General features: G+C 38.0%; 1 protein-coding gene across 1 annotated transcript; it reads right to left on the reverse strand.

Annotated features, from left to right (window-relative positions):
• Positions 1–4,009: 4,009 nt before the first annotated feature.
• On the reverse strand, positions 4,010–18,281 carry LOC109202805 (adhesion G-protein coupled receptor G5-like). Its single transcript, XM_025908146.1, has 14 exons — positions 18,135–18,281; positions 15,341–15,468; positions 15,073–15,136; positions 14,752–14,896; positions 14,046–14,165; positions 11,313–11,438; positions 11,128–11,173; positions 10,867–10,961; positions 8,783–8,898; positions 8,157–8,425; positions 7,988–8,084; positions 7,568–7,697; positions 6,564–6,720; positions 4,010–4,590 (listed from the first exon to the last, which is right to left on the reverse strand). The coding sequence occupies exons 1-14, from the start codon at positions 18,173–18,175 to the stop codon at positions 4,496–4,498; spliced, it is 1,629 nt and encodes a 542-aa protein (XP_025763931.1). The 5' UTR covers positions 18,176–18,281; the 3' UTR covers positions 4,010–4,495.
• Positions 18,282–20,489: the final 2,208 nt, after the last annotated feature.

Consider the following 20,489-nt stretch of genomic DNA (forward strand, 5'->3'; position numbering starts at 1 on the left):
GAGCTTTCTTTATGCCTAATGAACTGCTTTAGTGGTGGTGGAGCAAGGGAGTGTAAGACTTTATATATTAAACAGACTCTTTTAAGTTTCATTAAGTTATTAAAGTTCAGTAATTTATGTTTTTTTAACACATGACAGTGATGGTGGGAAGTCGGTTTTTTGTCAAGTAGTGTTAAACTTCTTTTATAAATGTTTTCAATAGTTTTAAGTGTTGTTGGACAAGCAAGTGACCAGGACGTCAAACAATAGTCCATATGAGAGATGATCATTGAGTAAAAATAAGTTTTTGCAACTTTCATATTTAAATTATTACGTATATGGTTAAAGTTTCGATTATTAAATTTAAGTACCTGGGACACTTTATTTATGTGACTCTTGAAGGATAATGTTGGGTCTAGAATGACCCCAAGATATTTAAATTCTGGTGCTAGATCAAGCTCTACTCCATCCAGGAATATGTTTGACTGCTTCAAGTTTAAGGGGCGTTTGGAAAAATACATGCAGACAGTTTTTGAGGTGTTCAACATTAGGCATGAGTCCTCCAGCCAGCTATTCATTAATGCTAAAGCAGCTGTAAGATCTTTTGCCACCTGCTGGACACTATTTGCTTGCGTATATATAACTGCATCATCCGCATACATTTGAGCAAATATATTTGGACAGACTTCAGGTAAGTTATTGATAAAAAGAGAGAACAATAAGGGCCCAAGAACAGATCCTTGAGGAACCCCTGTGTCACAGTCTAAATATGGAGATTTAACCCCATCCAACACCACACACTGTTTCCTGTGTGAGAGATATGAGGCAAACCACTGAAGAGCCTGACTGGAGATATTAAACTGAGTCAATCTGGACAACAATATCTGATGGTTTACAGAGTCGAAAGCCTTCTTCAGATCTAAAAATACAGCTCCAACACAGGGACTCTTGTCCAGCAAGCTCTTCAAGTTCTCCACTAACATACACAGGGCAGTATCTGTGGAGTGATGTGCCCGAAACCCAAACTGCAATGGATGTAATGAGGGTTGGGTGTTTTCTAGGTGAGCAGTGAGGAGTTTAACCACCCACTTCTCAGCTATTTTAGATACGACCGGGAGTATGCTTATGGGGCGATAATTAGACATGTCAGTCTTCACACCTGCTTTGAAAATTGGTGTAACTGCAGCAATTTTCCAATCTGTTGGAACAATGGAGTGTTTGAAAGACATATTTAAAACATGAGTGGTTGGATGTACAAGCAAATCCATATGTTCTTTTAGGAAATTTGTGTTAATACCATATACATCAAGTGCTTTTGATTGTTTTAAACCTGTAATTAGTTTAGCAACTTCAGTGTCTGAAATATGAGTGATGGTGAACAAATTTTGACCAACATCATTCACATTATCAGAGCATACGACTGAGTCAAAGCGCTGACTGATCTCCTTAACAGATGAAATAAAGAAAGTGTTTAAGTTACTGGCAATAGATAGAGGCTCTCTAACAATGGAGTTATTTACATAAAGTTCAATTGTATTTTTACTTTTGTTTGAATGACGGCCAAGTAATTTATTTAAGTGTTGCCAGATAAGTTTACCATTACCTTTGGCTCTCTCAATTATATTTATAAAAAAATTTGCTTTGGCCTGTCTCAAACTTCTTGTTACTTTGTTCCGCATTGAAGTAAATCTCTGTCTATCCAGAGTTAGACCTGTTTTCAGGAACTGTTTTAGTAATTGATCTCTTGTTTTCATTAAATTCTTGCACTCTTTGTTTAACCAGGGCAAATTAGATGTTGTCTTTATTTTTTGTCGACCTCTAATGGAGTATGTTGATATAACATCCTTGACAATGTCAGTGAAGTGACTACTGCAGAATTGTGGATCATCACTACACAATAAAGGCTCCCAGTTAACTGATGCTAATGCTTCTGCTACATTTTGTCGCTGACTTCTTGGTATAAATTCATAAAAGGATCTCCTATTAGATGAACTTTGAAAGTGATTCTTAACCCGTGATTTTATAAGTTTTCTAGAAAATAATATAAAATTGTGGTCTGAAATACCAGAGATAAAATTATAAGATTTAATAATTCGCTCGGGCTTATTACTGAAAACCAGATCTATTTTAGTTTTAGAGTGTCTCGTTATTCTTGTGGGTTGTTCAATGAGTTGAGTAAAGTTTAAAGTCTCCATTATGTCCTTGAGTGTTTTTCTGTCCTTTTCACAGTCCCAGTTGACATTAAAATCTCCCATTACAATTATTTCATTAGACTTATTATTTATAGTATGATATTTAAGTAATATCTGTAATTGTTCATAAAAAATATTCTTTGCGGAAGGAGGGCGATATAAACAGATCAACGTAAATGACATTTCTGGGGAAAGAGTGATTTTAACAGAAATATGTTCTATTTCGACATCTCTTGGTGAACTAAGTAAAGAGCAATCCAGGTGTTTTTTTACATACACAAGTATTCCTCCTCCTCTTGTTCCAATTCTATCCCTTCTGAATACTGTGTACTCTGGAAAGACAACCGCAGACTCAGGAGAAGAACTTGTGAGCCAAGATTCAGAGATACCCAAAATAGAAATATTGGAATTGCTTAGAATATGTTCCAGTTGCTCATGCTTTGGTAACATACTGCGAATGTTAATGTGTCCACATAGAAGCCCCTTTGGTTTATTTTTAGTGTCCCAGATTACTTTAGCCTGATTAAATGTCTTGCAGATCTTTGTTCCTCTGTAACTTTTAATAGCAGGATTTCTTGTCCTTTTGTTGACAATGCTATGAGCATTTAATGATGAGAAACCCTTTACCGGAGACTGTAGTTTGGGTACAGCAGGTGGGGCCCAGACAGCCAAGATGGGGGCCCAGGCAGCCGCGTTGGGGGCCAAGGCACCTGAGGTGGAGACCCAGGCAGCCAAGGTGGAAGTCCGAGCAGCCAAGGTGGAGACCCAGGCAGCCGAGGTGGAAGCCCAGCTAGCTGAGATGTAGGTCCAGGCAGCTGAGGTGGAGGTCTGAGCAGCTGAGGTGAAGGCCCAGGCAGCTGAGGTGAAGGCCCAGGCAGCTGAGGTGGAGGCCCAGGCAGCTGAGGTGGAGGCCCACGAAGTTGAGGTGGAGGCCCAGGCAACCACAGTGGAAACCCAGGCAGCTGAGATGGAGGCCCAGGCAGCTGAGGCAGAAGCCCAGGCAACTGAGGCGGAGGCCCGAGCAGCTGAGGTGGAAGCCCAGCTAGCTGAGATGTAGGCCCAGGCAGCTTAGGTGGAGGCCCAGGCAGCAGAGGTGGAGGCCCAGGCAGCAGAGGTGGAGGTCTGAGCAGCTGAGGTGAAGGCCCAGGAAGCTGAGGTGGAGGCCCACGAAGCTGAGGTGGAGGCCCAGGCAACCACAGTGGAAACCCAGGCAGCTGAAATGGAGGCCCAGGCAGCTGAGATGGAGGCCCGAGCAGCTGAGATGGAGGCCCAGGCAGCTGAGATGGAGGCCCGAGCAGCTGAGGTGGTAACCCAAACAGCAGAAGTGGAGGCCCGGACAACAGGGGGTAAACACTATTAGCTGCAGGTGTAGCCTTACTAACTGGGACGGTGGTTGGAGCACAGTTAGTTGAGGTGGAAAGCAATGCAGAGATAGCTGTGCCCATAGGCTAACTAGGCTAATTAGTTGTAGCCAGTCCAAATCACTGATGTTTGAATAAGGTCCAGGATTTAGTTCTAGTTCTCTGAAAGTTTATGCAAATTTTTTATACACATGAAATTAAGTAAAAACTAAATTAAATCAAGAACAGTTTTGATATTTAAACTATGATATACCATTTGATAATGATACTGAACTAAACTGGTATTATACCTTTAGATTGCCTATAAGTTGTAAAATGTCCATAGAGTAAAGGTAAAATTCTGTATAACTTCAAAAATATGCACAGTTATTCTATAAAAATATTAACCGAATATTTAACCAAAAAGGATCATCATTGTGCAGAAAGAATGAAAGGCAGCTATTACTGTTACTATTGACACCATAGCCTTTAGTGATTCACAGTGTGTTTTAATAAGAAATAAACTTCAAAGCAGTCAAATTATAATAAAGCATTGTTCATGCAATCAACATAACAGCTTCTTAAAACACTAAACTAATAGCAGGCGAGTTTAATTTAAAACCAGTATCTCGGCTGTTATACGCAGAAAGTTGAAATGTAAAAAAAAAGAAAAAAAAACTTAAAAGGGTACATTTTATACCTCTTATATCTGAAAGTGAGTGCACAAGAGACACTTGATGTATTTTGGTCTGGTGGACCACAATTGTGGTGGAAAGAAACTCTTTCCCACAAAGATTCTATTGTAATAACAAGAAAGCTTCAAACTGAAGTGGAGCTGTTAAAATGTTCACACTTATTATCAGATACAATGGTCATGTATACGTGACCTTGAGAAAAAATTAACGTTTCTAGGTTCATATTACATTACACATTCCAACAGCACACAAATAGGAAATTCTTGGGGTATTGGTAGTTGTGTGTAAGCTAGGTGCTTGTGCTACGTGTTTCACTGCTTGTTTTAGTAACTGAGGTTTTAGCCTTTCTCAGTGACATCATAAACCACAGGAAGATGAAGAAACCTGCATGGCACAAGGAAGAGAGAGAGAGACAAATGTTTACACTGTGTACAGGAGATGCAATGAGGATGCTGATTTGAAAATGAAAGCAGTAAATGAACTATGTGTCACAATCTGCAGCATGTGCAGATTGTAAGTTGGGAAGGATCCAAACACAGATATGTGGAGACAGAGTGGTTGAAACTCAAAGGTAGTCATTGATTTAATAAAGACTGGTTTTCAGGAGTACAAAGGGAAACTGAAATCTCTAGATCTAGAATTTAGAAAAATACACTCATTAAAACATAAAGCTAAGGCAATACACAAGACTAGTGGATGAGTGTCTGTTTGCGGGGTGGGGAACTGGGAAGGGAGAAATGGAAATACATGCTCTAACAAAGGAACAGGGGAGACAGCGATGACGTATGTGCTAAGTGGTGATTAGATTTGCATTTTGATTTTTTTTCAGCGGGAATAAATTACACTGTCAAATTCAAAGCTCGTTGTTTAGTCTTGAAAGTTCCTGATAAATTGTCTTGATGCATTCTCAATAATCCAAGTAAGTAAATCTCCAAAAGTTGATGCCTGTTACCCACCAGCTGACCGCATAGCTGGACTGGCCATTGGGCATACCGGGCATTTGACCTGTGGGCCGATGTTGATTTTTCATTTTTATGTTTGGTTGTTTATTTGTTTTTGTAATGGTATAAACAATGAAAAGTGGTGGATTAGCCAATTGGTCATGATCAACTGTGGGCTGGACAATACAATTACAATACATCTGTATTGAGGGGAAAAGGAACGCGATTGATCCCGTACTTCAGCTAGAATGAAAAAAAGACACAACAAGACAGTGTACATCACTGTCACAACAGCGTTTGTTTTAGTTCAAAGGCTTTATGGTTTTTCCTATAATACCTGCTGGTGTAATCGGCCGAATTTTTTTGTATTTTCAGCCTTATATATTATGTTTAACCCGAGTGACCACCCGGTCAGCTAGTGGGTAACAGGCATCTCCGAAAACATTAGAGCACTTATGCAAATCTGTGATGTCTTGATAAATCGAGCAGATATTTGAAGTTTACACACAACCATTCTTGCATGAAAATATCTTATTTTAGTTTATTTTGTGACCCAGAAAGAGTAATATTTCAAACTCCGCCACTCTGCGTTCCTCCGCCACTGCCTCGTTTGAGTTTTGGACGAAATGGATTCTGGGATATTGCATTTGGTCATTTCAAGCTGATTGGAGACCAAAACAGCCAATCAGATTTTTTTCCATCCAAGTCTGTGATTGGCTGGTTTTGTGGCACAAATATAACTGTGTACAGAAAGAGTTGAACGCACACAGGCAGAAATGTTGAGAGCGCAAGCAACACATTGTGACCAAGCGCAAAGGCAAAAACTGAGTGAGAGGGGCAGCTATTGTGTGTGTGTGTATGGATAATAGCAAACACTGAAATACATTTTTTGCCTGCAGCAATGAATTTTCTTCACTCAAATTTAGCTTTTCTCCTCAAAATGCAACACTTGCACCTGCAACTGTGCTCAAAATTGTTTTACGTGCGCTCAGAATAGTGGCACGAAAATAACGCCATATTTGTCATCTTCCATATTGAGTTGATTGGTTCAGCTGCCCATTTGCGCATGTGCGAAGGTAAATCTACTTGGAAACATTTCAGGGATTTTGAGTCATTCTGCATTCCAGATGCGTTAATTCCTTAAAAAATTTAATCGTGTTGACCGTGAAGGCGGATTAATTTGCGTTAACGCATCAATTTTGACAGCACTAATTATTATAAAGTAGATATTGAGAAACTTGTGTTTTATCTTTTATTTTTTTGAAATTTCAAATTCTTCTGTGGTTCTCCAAAACATTAAATCACAGCTCTAATGCACAAATGTACTAATGTACTTCCTTTACAAAATGATATAAAAATATTTTCAATAAAAAAATTAAAAACAACTGAGCTTAACACACAAAATCTTATACAGACCTTGAAATGAGTTCAGGATGCAGAAGAGGTAGAGGCCAGCAGTGGTCAGGTAGCCAAAAGAGAAGAAGACCAGGCCCCAGGTAATGCCGAGCAGAGTCATGACTCCCAGCAGGGTACACATGTTTTTCTTTGCTCTGTCACGGTTACTCTGCCCAAACTGATTTGGGAAATATACAATGGCGAATGATATTATATACCATCTAAAACAGTTATATAAATATGTTTTAAGAGTCTCTACTAACATAAGTATGTGTTTTGTTATTTTTTTTAATAAATGACAACAAAATATTATACAGTGGTTAAAAGAAAACAACAGATCTCAATGAGACGATGGATGTTGTCTTGGGGGATATCTTCCCAGATCTGGATCAGGGCATCACTGAGCTCCTGGACAGTTGAGCTGCAACCTGGCAGCAAACATAAAGTGCTGCCAGCAGACGTACCAAAACATAATGACCCAGAGTTGTTCTATTGAATTTAGGTCAGATAGGTGTGGGGTCAGTAAATGGTATCTGGTGCTTCATCCAGCAGTAACTGGCTGAATACTCTTGCCAACCGAGGTCAGCAATTGTCATGCACCAGGAGGAACCCAGGACCCACTGATCCAATTTAGGGTCTGACAATGGGACCAAGGATTTCATCCTTATACCTAATGAAAGTCAGGGTTCCTGTTGTTAATTTCATCAACATCAAAGCAGCTGAAACTGAACTCCCTCTGCTACTTAACTGATCAGTTCAATATCCCAGAAGTTCACTTCATCAAACTCTGATTAAGAAATGTTCCTTTATTTTTCTGAGATTTTACTTGCTCTTAAAAACTAACAGACAACCCAACCTACAGTCTAACCTTTAAAAGGAACCTCTATACATTAAATAAAAATGAACAATAGTGATGACGAGGAATAGTCTTTATTTTTCTTGTTAAATAGACACATTTCTTGATGTTTTTTGAGTTTTCACAGAACATATTGACAGAGAAAACGTCAATTTTAAACTGCCCGTACCTCTGTGCTTTTGCGTAGAATCCAAACACGTCTGATTGTCGCTCCTAACATGAACATATTAAAGAGGAACACCAAGCTGAACGGTCCCAATGTAGTCCCCATCTTTACAGTGTTATTGGTTATATAGCATCTAAAAAAAAAGGGAGTTTAGGTGATCCATGTTTTAGTCTCTCACACTGTGAAATTAAAAAGTACATTCTGTACTTCATAGAGATGTTACTGCAGATGATTTAGATACATGTGGTTAAATATACCAGAAACTAATCAGTATTTTAATTTTGGCAAGTTAGATGCTTGGTGAAACTGGGTTTGCTGCCTAACGTTTATGTTACGTTTATGACAAAGGACTACAGTGTGAACATGAAGAGACACAGAAAGTATGATGCATATAGCAGCATTTTATGAATAAATATGAATTACATTGCAGTGTTGTTGGAGTTAGACGTGTCCAAAGGGACATGGCCATAAAAGCCTCTGTCTATGATCACCACCACTGACACAATGACTGCAGGAACACCTGAAACACAAGAACTGAACAGTTATTCAGATGACGATAATAACAGCTTCTTGCTTAAATTATTCCACTCACCCCATCCCACCATGCTGAGTTTGAGTAGATATCTCTTGATGTAGATGTTGAAGACTTTGACTAAGAGAAGGTAGAGGTGGAATCCCTCTAAGGTCATCCAGGTAAAAGTGGCCAGGAGAGAGTAGTGAAGGGCAAGAGCCATGTATAAACAGAGCCCAGCGGAGGACACTGCTGCTACGGTGGAACTTAGCAGGAAATGCAGGTTGAGGAGGATCAGTGCAATCACAAGGTTGATGTGGACTCTCATAGAAACATCTTCTCTGACTTTTCTGGAAAATGCAGTAGATACGATTCATGGTTAAGTGACAACTTTCAAGCAGATTATTTGGTCATATTTTGTTTGGTAAAAATTGGAAAATCCAGTAAGGAAGAAAGAATGGATAATCTAAATAAAGGAAAGAGAATGAAGAATAAAGATAATGCAGATGAGAAACAGTGGCATAAGAGAAAAAGATTAGAATAATGAAAAAAGACAAAAAAGGATAACTAATTGACAAAAAGTCAGGCGAGACTGGATAATGAGAGCAGATGCTGAAGAGTTGATGGGAGCAGGACAGGAGGATGCTACTAGAAATAGGGAGGATTAAATTTTGAAGGATGTCATCAAGCAGAAAACAGATAATTACCTATTTGTGATGAAGAGCAAAACAGTGATGACCAGGGTAAAAAGAGAGAGACTGCAGCCAATCAGAGTGATGTATGTTAAAATCTTTTGGTCTTTAGGTGATGGCGAAGCAGCCACCTGTGCAGAAAACACACTTTCACATTATTTTGCATCATCTCCATTGTGAGTTAAAATTCAAAAGAAAAAGACACACAAACAATGAAGAGCTGATGTAGATTAGAAAAAAAATGATACAGATAAGATTGGGACAAATCAATGAACATATGAACAGTGGATGAGTACAGATGGCACTAACAGAGGAATAAAGACTGCACTCATGAGATGTAAAGGGAGCATTTGTAGCAGGAAAAGATGACTGTGTGGAGATTTTGTTGTGGCATATTGTGGTAGCATCAGGAATGACACAGTTCAAAGACATCTTTCTATTTTAAAACAGCATGCAGTAATATCAGTATCATGAAAGTCTTAAGCGCCCCTCATTTCTTTATATTTAGCTTCTAAAGATTCTTCTTATAATTCTTTTTAAATTAAACTTTGTTAGTAGCAGCTTGTTGCAAAAGCCATCAAGTTAAACCTATGAAAAATGGCAAAAGTAACACAGGTTTAAGGGCATTGAATAGTATATTTGCACCAACAAACTGATTCCCAACAACCTATTAGCAAAAAGCATGGCATATCTCAGCATGGTGTGGTGCATCCTTAAAAGAGGAACTTGGACTGAAGAAGAAGCAGCAGGCCAGTATGTGAAAATAATGTCTTTAAGAAGTAGAACAAAAAAAGAGGAAAGACCTGACACAGGACATGACAGATGCTTCTTGCCCTTCAGTTGATCCTTCAGTTTCCAAAAGTGTCATAAGAAATGGTCTGAGTGGACGGATGGCTGTCAAGAAGCTATACTTGAGAAAAGGCCGACATAGCTTGTAAGAACTGAACTAAAATCAGTGGTAAACTTTCTGATGATGTGATGACATTTTTTGGTTCAATTGTTTTTGAAATGTAAGATGTCAGGAGAGAGGTACAACAGTGAGTGTCTGCAGCTGTCTGTAAGACACAGCGGGGGCTCTGTCATGTTTACACTTCAGCCAGTGGTGTTGTGAATCGTAACAAAGCTGATGTAATTATGAACACACTAAAGGTACTGTCAGATTTTGATCAATCATGCAATACCATCTGCTGACTGTTTTGTATTTCAGCATGAACTCCAAGATACTATTACTACAGTTAAAGAGTACCTAGATAGAAAAAAAAACACAGCATTATTGAAGCATTATTATAGACTCATCCTGATACAGAGTGTAGCAAAAGGACATCCAAAACAGCTTTGAATGTCCTTCAAGAAGATATTTTTTGAAAACCTGAGGACTGTAATGTTTTATTCATCTATGAATAAAACATTACATTAAGTAAATTTGTAAATTAAGAATTTATTTCTAGACCTTCCTGCTTTCTTCTATTGTCTTATCCATTCCCGAGCGCCCCCTGTGGGCAGCTTATTTAATAGCAACTATTACTAGAAAGTTTGAGTTTAGGCTGAAGGCGTTTTTGAAAAATGTTTTAGCCCAGATGGGTCAGGAACCATACAGAGCAACTTCTACAACGTGAAAATGTAAAGAAAAGAGAGAGAAGTACTGTAATATCCTTAAAACACTTCAGGGTTGAAATGTTGACTTTCCAAGTTTTTCAGTAAATCCCTATTAAAGGGTTAAAAAATCAAAATCAAAATCAAATCAAAGTTTTATTTACCACTGGACTTCTTATGATTAACTTTACAATTAAACAGATTACATTCAGAGAAGCACATTTACCACTCCCACACACAGTGTGTCACTACCTGGGAAACAAGTCACAGAACAAAATTTTATCAAAGCATTAGAACCACTAAACTAAGTTAATGCTGTAAAATCAGCACTGTTAGCTACACACCTGCTAGCTCTTAAGCAGATAATAAAATGGTTGTTGAGATATTGAAAAATGGACGAAGAGAGTTTTCACATTTTATTACTGAGGTGTTTTTTTCATTTTGTTGAGTCTAAAGACATGTAACTCCTGAATTCCACTCTGCATAATGAAAATGTTGACTCCTACCATGAGCACTGCAAAGTATGTGAGGTGGTCACAGGAACAGGTGAGATGATTCTCCTTACGTTTCCATAGGGTGATGCAGCCATCCTCACTAAAATCTGGTGAGTCAAACAAAGAGATCAGTTATGTATAAAATGCTTTTACATCCAGGTCAAATCAGCTCATCTTTGTGATCTTGAAAAAAACATAAACAACAATGACTACAGTTTAAAAAATAAATATTCATGTTAGACACTAATGATGATGTGAAGCTTGGTTACTCACTGTGTGTGGAGAAGTTAAAGAAGTGGCATGAGGGCTTTTGGGTTTCCTATGAAACAAAAATCTTTAAAATGCTTTTATTATGCATAATTTTTGTGAACTTTGTGGAACAAAATAAAAAAATGTATTTAATAATATAATGTTAACAGGCAAAACTGGATTAAATGTCAAAATTCAGAAGCAGTTACATTTATTTCCTTGGTAAGGTTGATGGTGATGTTGACACTCTCCTTTAGTCCTGATATCTTCCTGCCCTGCACACTCAGGCCAACCAGTGCTCGATCATACACGTCATATGGGGATCCTAAAATATTCTTCAGTATAACACACATTCATTAGTAGGTTTTCACGGGAAAGATTAATGTAAGCTCTGTTGTCTATTCTGAAATATAATATTATCTGCATCGTTTTTAAAAGTTTTGATTTTTCCCTTTAGCACAAACCTTCCTACATAAAACTGTACATTAAGTGGATTTGCTGTTTTCACCTTTTGAGGATTATTGCAAAGAGCTGAAGAGGATCTCTTTCTGCACAGCTGTGTTTGAATATAGCACTTCCTGTTTTGTATTGATGTGTCTGCAGAAATGACGTGCAGAAATCCAGCAGATTCCAAATACATCCTTGGTAAAACCAATTATTTATAATAATATTTATGTGGTCTTAACATAAACATACAGTAAAAGCAACTCAGATGATCCCTTTAAACTCTGTTGCTCTAATAATACAATAATTTTTACATACACTACCAGTCAAAAGTTTGGACACACCTTCTCATTTAATGTTTTTTCTTTATTTTCATGACTATTAACATTGTAGGTTCTCACTGAAGCCATCAAAACTATGAATGAACACATGAAATGATGTCGCTGCAGGATCCTGTGGTAGCCATTAGGGGTGGGTTTTGATAATCGATTTTCCGATTAAAATCGATTTTAGCTTGATTAAAGCAATATTGAATCGATTTTTAAATATAAATTTATTTTGCCTGAAATGCCAGAATCTGAGGTTAAACATCACAAAACTATTTCAACAATCACTAAACACCTAAAATAGTAAATGAGAGCAGGTAATCCTCAGTTTATCCTCATTTACTTTGACACAAAGACATCTGCTGTGATGCTTACACCTCAGATGAAGTCTCACAAGTGTCAGTACTGATAAATGATTCGAATCGAATCATGGATTGAATCAAATTGGGACCTTGTGAATCAGAATTGAATCGATTCTAGAAATCAGAGACGATACCCAGCCCTAGTAGCCATGCTGGTTCACTGTGAATTTTGAATAATTGCCAAACAGTGTCACCAGGAAAGCATCCCCACACCATCACACTGCAGATTTCCACTGGTTCAACTTGTGTTTCTTGGCCCAAACAATTCTTTTCTGGTTGTTGATTTTACTTAGAATTGGTTTCATGAAAGCTAATTGGTTATAAAGGCCTGATTAGTCTCCTCTGAACAGTTGATGAAGAAATGTGTCTGCTACTGGAACTCTGTGTGGGATTTATCTGGGCTCTAGTCTGAGTTGCTGTTAACTTGCAACGTTGGTGGATAAATTTATTCTCAGCAGCAGAGGTGACTCTTGGTCTTCCTTTCCTGGGGCGGCCCTCATGTGAGTCAGTTTCATCATAGCAGTTAATGGTTTTAACAAATGCACTTGGGGACTACTTGGGGACTGTTAATATGGCCCTTGCCATATTTTGGATCATGGTGTCTGGATTTTGTTCCATGTGTGTGTCCTGTGCCTTTAAGTGTCTCTGCAGGTCCTTCTTGATTGGAGAGCTGGCAGCTGCTAATTGGTTTCCATAATCAAGTGGCTGTTTCAAAAACCCTCTCCAGCAGTTGTCCCCTGGCAGTAACTGACAACAGCAGCAGACCTGCCCTTGGCCTCCAAACCATCTGTGACAAATTTTTGCGTCACAGAATCGTTAGGTTTTGTATATAGTGTGTAGTTTCACTTTTAAATAACCAGTGAAGCAGGGAGTTAGGGGTTGCGCTTTTGTTTGTACTTCTGCACAACACAACTGACGGTCCCAACCGTATTAAGAAGGCAAGAAATTCCACAGATGAACCCTGACTAGGCACACCTGTGAAGTGAAAACAATTTCATGACTACATCATGAAGCTCATTAAGAGAAGGCCAAGGGTTTGCAGCACTGTCAACAAAGCAAAGGGTGGCTACTTTCAGGAATCAGTTATTTATCTGTTCTTTCCATTCAATTCTTTCTTTGCTACATAATTCCACATACCTTTCTTCATATATTTGATATCTTCAGTATGTATCTACAATGTAGAAAGTTGTAAAAATAAACAATTAAATGAGAAGGTGTGGCCAAACTTTTTATTTGTAGGAGTGGTAGGAAATTTGTGTCCTTTGGAGTTCTTTTAATGTTGCTCCAAAAAGCAGCAACATTTAAATTATTGTGAGTCTATGCTCTCCAAATAAAGTCACTGCGCTCCTATACTGAAATCTACTGATACATTTCAAGCATAAGTTAATAAATAATTCATATTTTTTGGTAATGGAAAACTTGTGGCAAATAAGTGCAATATCTTTAATTGCACTGCAATGAGACATATGTTTAATTTTTCAATTTCTCTGCAATAGAAATCGTATAACTGGGGCTACATTTCTTGGAGAGTTTAGGCTGCGTATATGGTTGCATAGTGGTATACATGCCCCCCTGTCAAAGTTGGTTGCCCATGTAGTTCATATGGTCTGCTGCTGACCCTGCTTAAGAGTGATTTTAAACACATGGATTCATCAAGGTGTGAGATAAAGTTTTCTTAAAGTAAAATAATAGATTTTTAAAAAATAGTCTTACTGGGCTAAAAAAAAATAACTAAGAAGTTCAACACTGTAAAATCTAAGCACACACAAAAATTAATAATATTATATAATATAAAGGTATACTCCCTGACCTGGTTTGTTTCAGGCCACTTAATCATGAGGAACACAATCTTTTTGCCCAGTTCAGGTTTCAGTTCACTCGGCAGGTGAACACTCACTGTGCTGCTGTGAGGAGGGTTGTATGATATTTCCTATATTATTGGCACAATGCCAAAACAAGAAAAGAAACATTGCATATGAATACCTTTAATAACACAATGAAACTCTCAACAAAGGCTAATGGATAGTTTCGTGTTGCGGAAAAAACTAAAATTATGATCTGACAGTGATGATTAGGGAAATGGTTAAACTTAATTTACCATACACCTAAATGTGTATGCTCATGGGAAACCATCGCTGCTGTTGATATTTTAGCGAAAATGATGAGAAACTTGTAGAAATATAGGACAGGTCATTAAGATTCATAGTGTGTGAACTGTGAAGTTCTTAGCATTGGTAATGAATATACTTTAATATAATAGTATATTATATATGAATATACTTACTATAACTTGGGTCAAAAGCAATCAAAATACATGTATACTGTTTGTATCCTATTGATTTTCCAATTTCTTTGCAGAGATAATGCACATTTTAATATAAGAAGAATTCATCATCAGAATACCAAAGCCTGTATGCAGATCATTTTAAAGTAGGTCACTTATGCTGCTAAAAATCTACCAGCAAGTTAAAATATAAGCGTCACAGTAATTTTCTGAAATCCATAATTTTAAATACCCTTTTATTACTGGCATAAATGTTGAGGCCTTCGAAGGTACTATTGGGTTTATACTGGAGAGCAACAACATTGTCAAAACTCATTGGTGAATTAGTTCCATTTATTTCTTCTTCCTCTAGAACCTCTTGTAGGCTCTTGATGGCCCTTGTGGAAAAAGACAAAAAAAACATTAGCATTTTGATGTGATCCCTCATTAATTACATATTATATATACCTTAAAATATCAACTGTCTGTTGTTGCTCCTATATAGATATTTGATCAAAGAGTTTTTGCAAATATAAAAATTCAAGAGATTAATATTTAGAATGAAAATGTTTACTCAATATGCTCATTGTAGTTTCCATTTTTCAAAATGTTGTCTACATGCGACCCACAGCATCTGCCTGTAAATTACAATAAAGGATCAAATACACATTTTCACTACATTCAAGCTATTAATAGTTGTAGAAAATGTACCTGAGCGGGTTTCACCTGTAAACTGATACATTCCTAATTACTGTATTATCCAACCACAAAGATGTGTGGGTGAGACACTTAACCTGAAGTATTAAAAACAATAGATGTATGTCAATATTACAGCATCTTACCATTTGTGTTACAATGCTTCTTGCAGGAACCCTGACCCCCTGAATTTCTAACCGATATTTGACAAGGACATGCAGAGTGTTGGCGTGACAGAAAAAACATCAGCCACCATAGAATCCACCACTTCATCCTGTGACAAGCATAAAATTAATTTGAAACAGTATCTGTGCTTTACAAGCAATCATGGGCTATGGAAGAAGTTGGTTCTTTGTCAAAGCAAATACTGCCTGATGAGCTTTAAGTTTCTGACTTTTGAATTTAAGAGTCAAATTTGTGTGAATTCTGTGGGTTCTAACAGCCTAGAGTCTATGAAGAGTACAGTTGTTACTAGACTTTCTTGGGAAAAACACATTAAATCTTAAGCTGTACTGATGTGACAAGAGCAACAGCTGCTTCACTAAGGGGTCGCCACAGTGGATCATCTTCCTTCCTCTCAACCAAACCGTAATATCCTCCTCTGTCACATCAACCCCCTGCATACCCTACTACCATCTTCTCTTTCACAACTTTCCTTCTGCCACAAATCACCACTGACCCTCGGTTCCACCTACTCCAGCCTGCCTGCACACTGTTCTTCACCTTTCTTGTGCACTGTTGCTTTGAATGGTTGACCGGGTATTTAAACTCATCTAGCTTCACTACCTTTTCTATTTGGATCTTCACTGTTACAGCTGTCTCCATTTCATTCAGACTGTTACTGCAAAAAACACTAGCTGGCAATCAGGACTTGCACGTCCCTTTTCAAGTTGAAATAAACCACAAAAGTCGTAGCTGAAAATAAACACACATTTATTCCCAGTTCGTCACAGGCTTGAACCTAAAGGACTTGTTGCGTTTTTCTCTGTATGTATTTTTGTAGGGTCTAGCTTAAGATATAAAGCATCTTGAGACGACGCTGTATAAATATGTTTATTGAGTTTATTGTACTTGGCCCCAAAAATCTTGCAGGTAGAGTTACAGATACTAACTCTGGATGGCATTACTTTTACCTACAGAAACACCGTGAGGGATTTGAGTCATTTTTGACCAGGAAACGTCCTTATCGGTTTGTTAAATGATATTGTATGAACCGTGCTTCCAGGTCCAAACTAAACTGCATTTATTTAGGCTGTTGTGTTTTTAACACTTTAATGCTTTTTATCGAGGCCCTAAAAAAAGTCTGTGATCACCGTCGGCCCCTCTTGGTTTTTATTTCCACTATTCACCGGCAGCATGTTTTAAGGCTCCGTTTTTAAAACCTTACAACGTAACTACAGCCCAGCCCATGCAGCAGCATAATTATGACTAACCTCTGATTGTGGATGGATTATCTCAGTTCTCCTGCCTGAAGTTCGGTCCGTTTACAGCATGTTATTCCTGCCATGCAGTTGCATTTGTCCCCAACCATCGGGAACCCTCATGTTAACTTTTGTCGAGTGGAAAAAAGTTAGCTTTCATCCTCCAGCTTCACTGTGTTTATATTATACTAATCATAGCTGTGTAGCTAGCCACCACGTAGCACATCATTACCAGAAATCCCCAAGTCAGAACATGGTATATCATCTTTAGATGGAAAATACCGAGCTAACTCCCCGTTAATGTCTAACTCCGTTAAACTTCATAACTCCCTTTTTCATGGATGCCTGGATGTTAAACCTAATTGTTACACCTGGTAGAGCAGCCACAATGATCATTTTACTAAGGATTAAAGAATTTAGACAGCTTTTAACTCTGATGCTGCACCATTTGTTTGACTTTGTGACCTGAAGAGGAGTTTGGACCCAGAAAGCGGTGATGAGGTCAGACTTAAAGAGTGGATATGCACACACTAAACAAATGATTATTGGGATGTACTCTGTTGTGTTATTGTAGGTTCTACCTTACACCTTGAGGCAACTGTTTATGTGATTTGGCGCTGTATAAATAAAATTAAATTGATTTGAATTCCCTCATTTCCAAACTAATTGACCTCAATTCTACGTGCCAGTAACAGAATACAAACCAACAGAGCACACAGCTAGAGAGATGAGAGCGATCACAACGCTGGATGGAGGGAGACACAGACAATATACACAAGAAGAAATCAGGCCAGAGAGGAAGCACATGGCTTGCCATAATCTAATTGACGAGCAGGGGAAGCAAAACCGAACATGATGCACACTGGGAAGTGACTATCAAAATAAAACAGGAAGTGACAGGAAGTGACAAGCACAAGCACACTGAGACTAAGGCACATGAACTTGACAGGCCAAAGTAACCACAAAGACAAAACTGACTAAACATGAAAGATAACATAGAAACATAGACTAAGCATGGGGGAAAATGGGAGGACAGGAAAAACTTTATAACCAACAGGATCAAAATGAAAACATAACCTAGGCAAAGGTAATATCCAAACTGAAAACTACAACAACGTCAAACAGAATATATCAAGTTCAAAACAGAAAACACTGGGTACAAAACCCAGAATTATCACAGGAAAAGAATTTATTTTTTCTATTTTTAGGGCCCAGGATGTAATTCCTTTTGTGGAATTGTTACCACTTGGTTCATTAACTAAAGTTGGAGTTAACTGAAACTTTTGTGTGTTATGATCATTTGAACTCACACTTGGCTCATACTTAACCTAAACCAAGGTGCACTTACTCAGGACTGGGTTACATTTAGCTTAATCATTGTAATAATTTTCATTTGAAATGAATTTTTTTTAACCAAAGAAAAGACAATAACATAATAATGAATATGGGTAAATTATGAAAAAATTAACAAACTAAACAAACTAACTATTATTCATCTTCTCTACAAAGCATCTCCAACCTTTCAGGCTCTTTTCCACCTGCTTCACCAGCAAAGATCATAGACTACACTTCTGCCTGACCTCATTCGTCAATCTGTCCATCCATTGACTGCAGAAAACATGACCTAACAAAGCCATTCTGTGTACAAGAATATCATTTATCCTGACTAAAGAAATCCCTATGTTGTGTTTAAATGTTAATTAATTTCAAGTGCTGTAGTTAAGACATTTGCTCTGCTGCTCTGACTGTACAGAAGAATGTATGTCAATGTAGGTTCTCAGTCATCAAGATGGTATTAAGAGCTTGAATCGGAGAAGGATGTTAAGGCATGCAGCAGCTGAACATGAGGCACTGAAACAGAGAAGTGTCACCATGCTGCTCAGTCACTTATTAATGCTATTGTTACTGTTCTTCAGGAGTATTATACTGTCAGAACAACAGCATAGACTCTTCTTTAGCTCCTGTACAGAGCTGAGTAAATATGTGCAAACGGCATTATATTTCTGCCTGTTTCCACATCTGTAAGGACTCTTAATGTTAACACATCAGGTCAGTAAAACTACAAGACACTACAGAAAGCTAACCTTCAAAGTAGGAAAGGAAATGGCCAAAACAAGCCAAATTTTATAGATGCCTCCCACATTGTGCAAATCTTGGTGTAGCAATAATACTACTCCATCCATCCTCTTCCACTTCTCCAATTCAGGGTGCAGGAATTGAACTCAGGACTTTCTTGCTGTGAAGCGACTGTGCTAACCACTGAATTTTAAAATATATTGTAATTTAACATCACATCATAGGTTTGTATGTGTGTAATAAAAATACATATAACACACAGGCAAACACTTTACACCTAAGCATATTAGCAAAGAGATTTTTTTTGTATAGGTATAAAACAATAGTATTGCATCTGTAATATTAGCATCAATACAGAACACTGAATTAGATCTCTGACAGAAAGACAGCCAAAGTATAGCCTACCTTTGTATGTCGCAGAGTTCCTGTTACAATGATTTGTCTGACAAGAATACAGAGCACAGCTGATGTGACAGCAGAACATAAGCAAATGAAACCCTAAATATATCTGTAGGAAGTTGTTAACGTTTTATGTAAATGACTTTGTGTGGATAAGAAAGAGGAAGCATGAGGTGAGAGAAAACTAAAAATACATTTATCTCTTTTTCTACCGAATCAACACTGAGTGAACAGCAATATAGGCTTACATTCAATCACTGAAAAACAGTGCAAAGTGTACTGGACATTGCACGTACATTCTCTTCAAACGTTCATATTGTTGAGGTTTACTTCTTCTTGACCTCACCAATCCGTTTGATATCCCAGCTGGAGAAGAAGAGTCCGATGAGGCTGGAGTATGGACAGGGGGGACAAATTGTGGCAGGATCAGCCTGATATTGTTTGTATCCCACTGTAACTTTACTGTATAAAGAGCTAACATCTCCAAACTATCAGGAGTAGTTAGTCATTATAAGAAGTGTTTGTGAACTAAAAATCAAGAATGTGGGATACTGTTTGTCCGTGATTTGGACAGCCCTGCGCGTGCTCCTGACGGAGGGGAAACAAACTCTGTCGGGGAGACCTACCTTAGCACTTGTGCAGGTGAAGCCAAAAGCTATTTTCTAGTATTTGGCTTGGAAGAAATTTGGTTTGGAAATATATTTGGCGATGCTTCGTCTTCTGCTTTGCGTTTGTGTGGGAGCCCTGTCAAATTCCTGTCTATTATGCTAGCAGTGTCCAAGCGTTCTTTTTATTTTATTCATACCGCCCTGCAATGGCTCTATGCCCCCCACTTTGAGAACCTCTGAGTTAGACGATGGGACCTGACAAGAGAGCTCTGCTGCACGGAGCGAGGCAGATGGAAAGCTGCACAAGTAAGGAACATTATAAAAAAAATCAGTCAGATGTCCATAACACTGTGTGCTTCAGGTCCTTCATACCACAATTTATTTTTTACATTGTAAATTATTAACATTTTTTCACATTTTTTTAATAGTGAATGAGATCTCCTTTCCCCTGTGGCAACAAAATGCGGGAGTCTGATGCCAGACCAGAAACAAGATTATGATGGGAGATGTATGAACCTGGTATTGTTATCATGTGAACTTGAATTCAAGTCATGAGCCCAAGTTACAATTTGATTTATAGACCAACCATATATTTATTGACTTTGTGTTTGTTGCACTTCATGTTTCAAATTTCTCAAAGCACTAAACCAGTGGAGAGTGAGTTACATTTAAAACCAAGAGAAAACTGGACATGCAACTTCAAGGAGAAACATAGTAAGGATTTTTCTGGATGGGAGTTGATGCACAAGAAGGTATTTGATCTATTCTCTCTCTTCCAGTCACTCTCTTGA

This window comes from Oreochromis niloticus, linkage group LG1 (genome assembly GCF_001858045.2).
Source record: "Oreochromis niloticus isolate F11D_XX linkage group LG1, O_niloticus_UMD_NMBU, whole genome shotgun sequence".
NCBI lineage: Eukaryota > Metazoa > Chordata > Actinopteri > Cichliformes > Cichlidae > Oreochromis > Oreochromis niloticus.

Bases quoted from the DNA above. Each gene is read 5' to 3' on its own strand.
- LOC109202805 (XM_025908146.1), bottom strand. From the start codon at position 18,175: ATGATCTTTGCTGGTGAAGCAGGTGGAAAAGAGCCTGAAAG. The intron at 15,137-15,340 runs GTAAGATGCTGT...TGTAATTTACAG, and splicing joins GAAGCATTGTAACACAAATG to GCAGATGCTGTGGGTCGCAT. The intron at 4,591-6,563 runs GTCTGTATAAGA...TGTGCCATGCAG, and splicing joins CATCCTGAACTCATTTCAAG to GTTTCTTCATCTTCCTGTGG.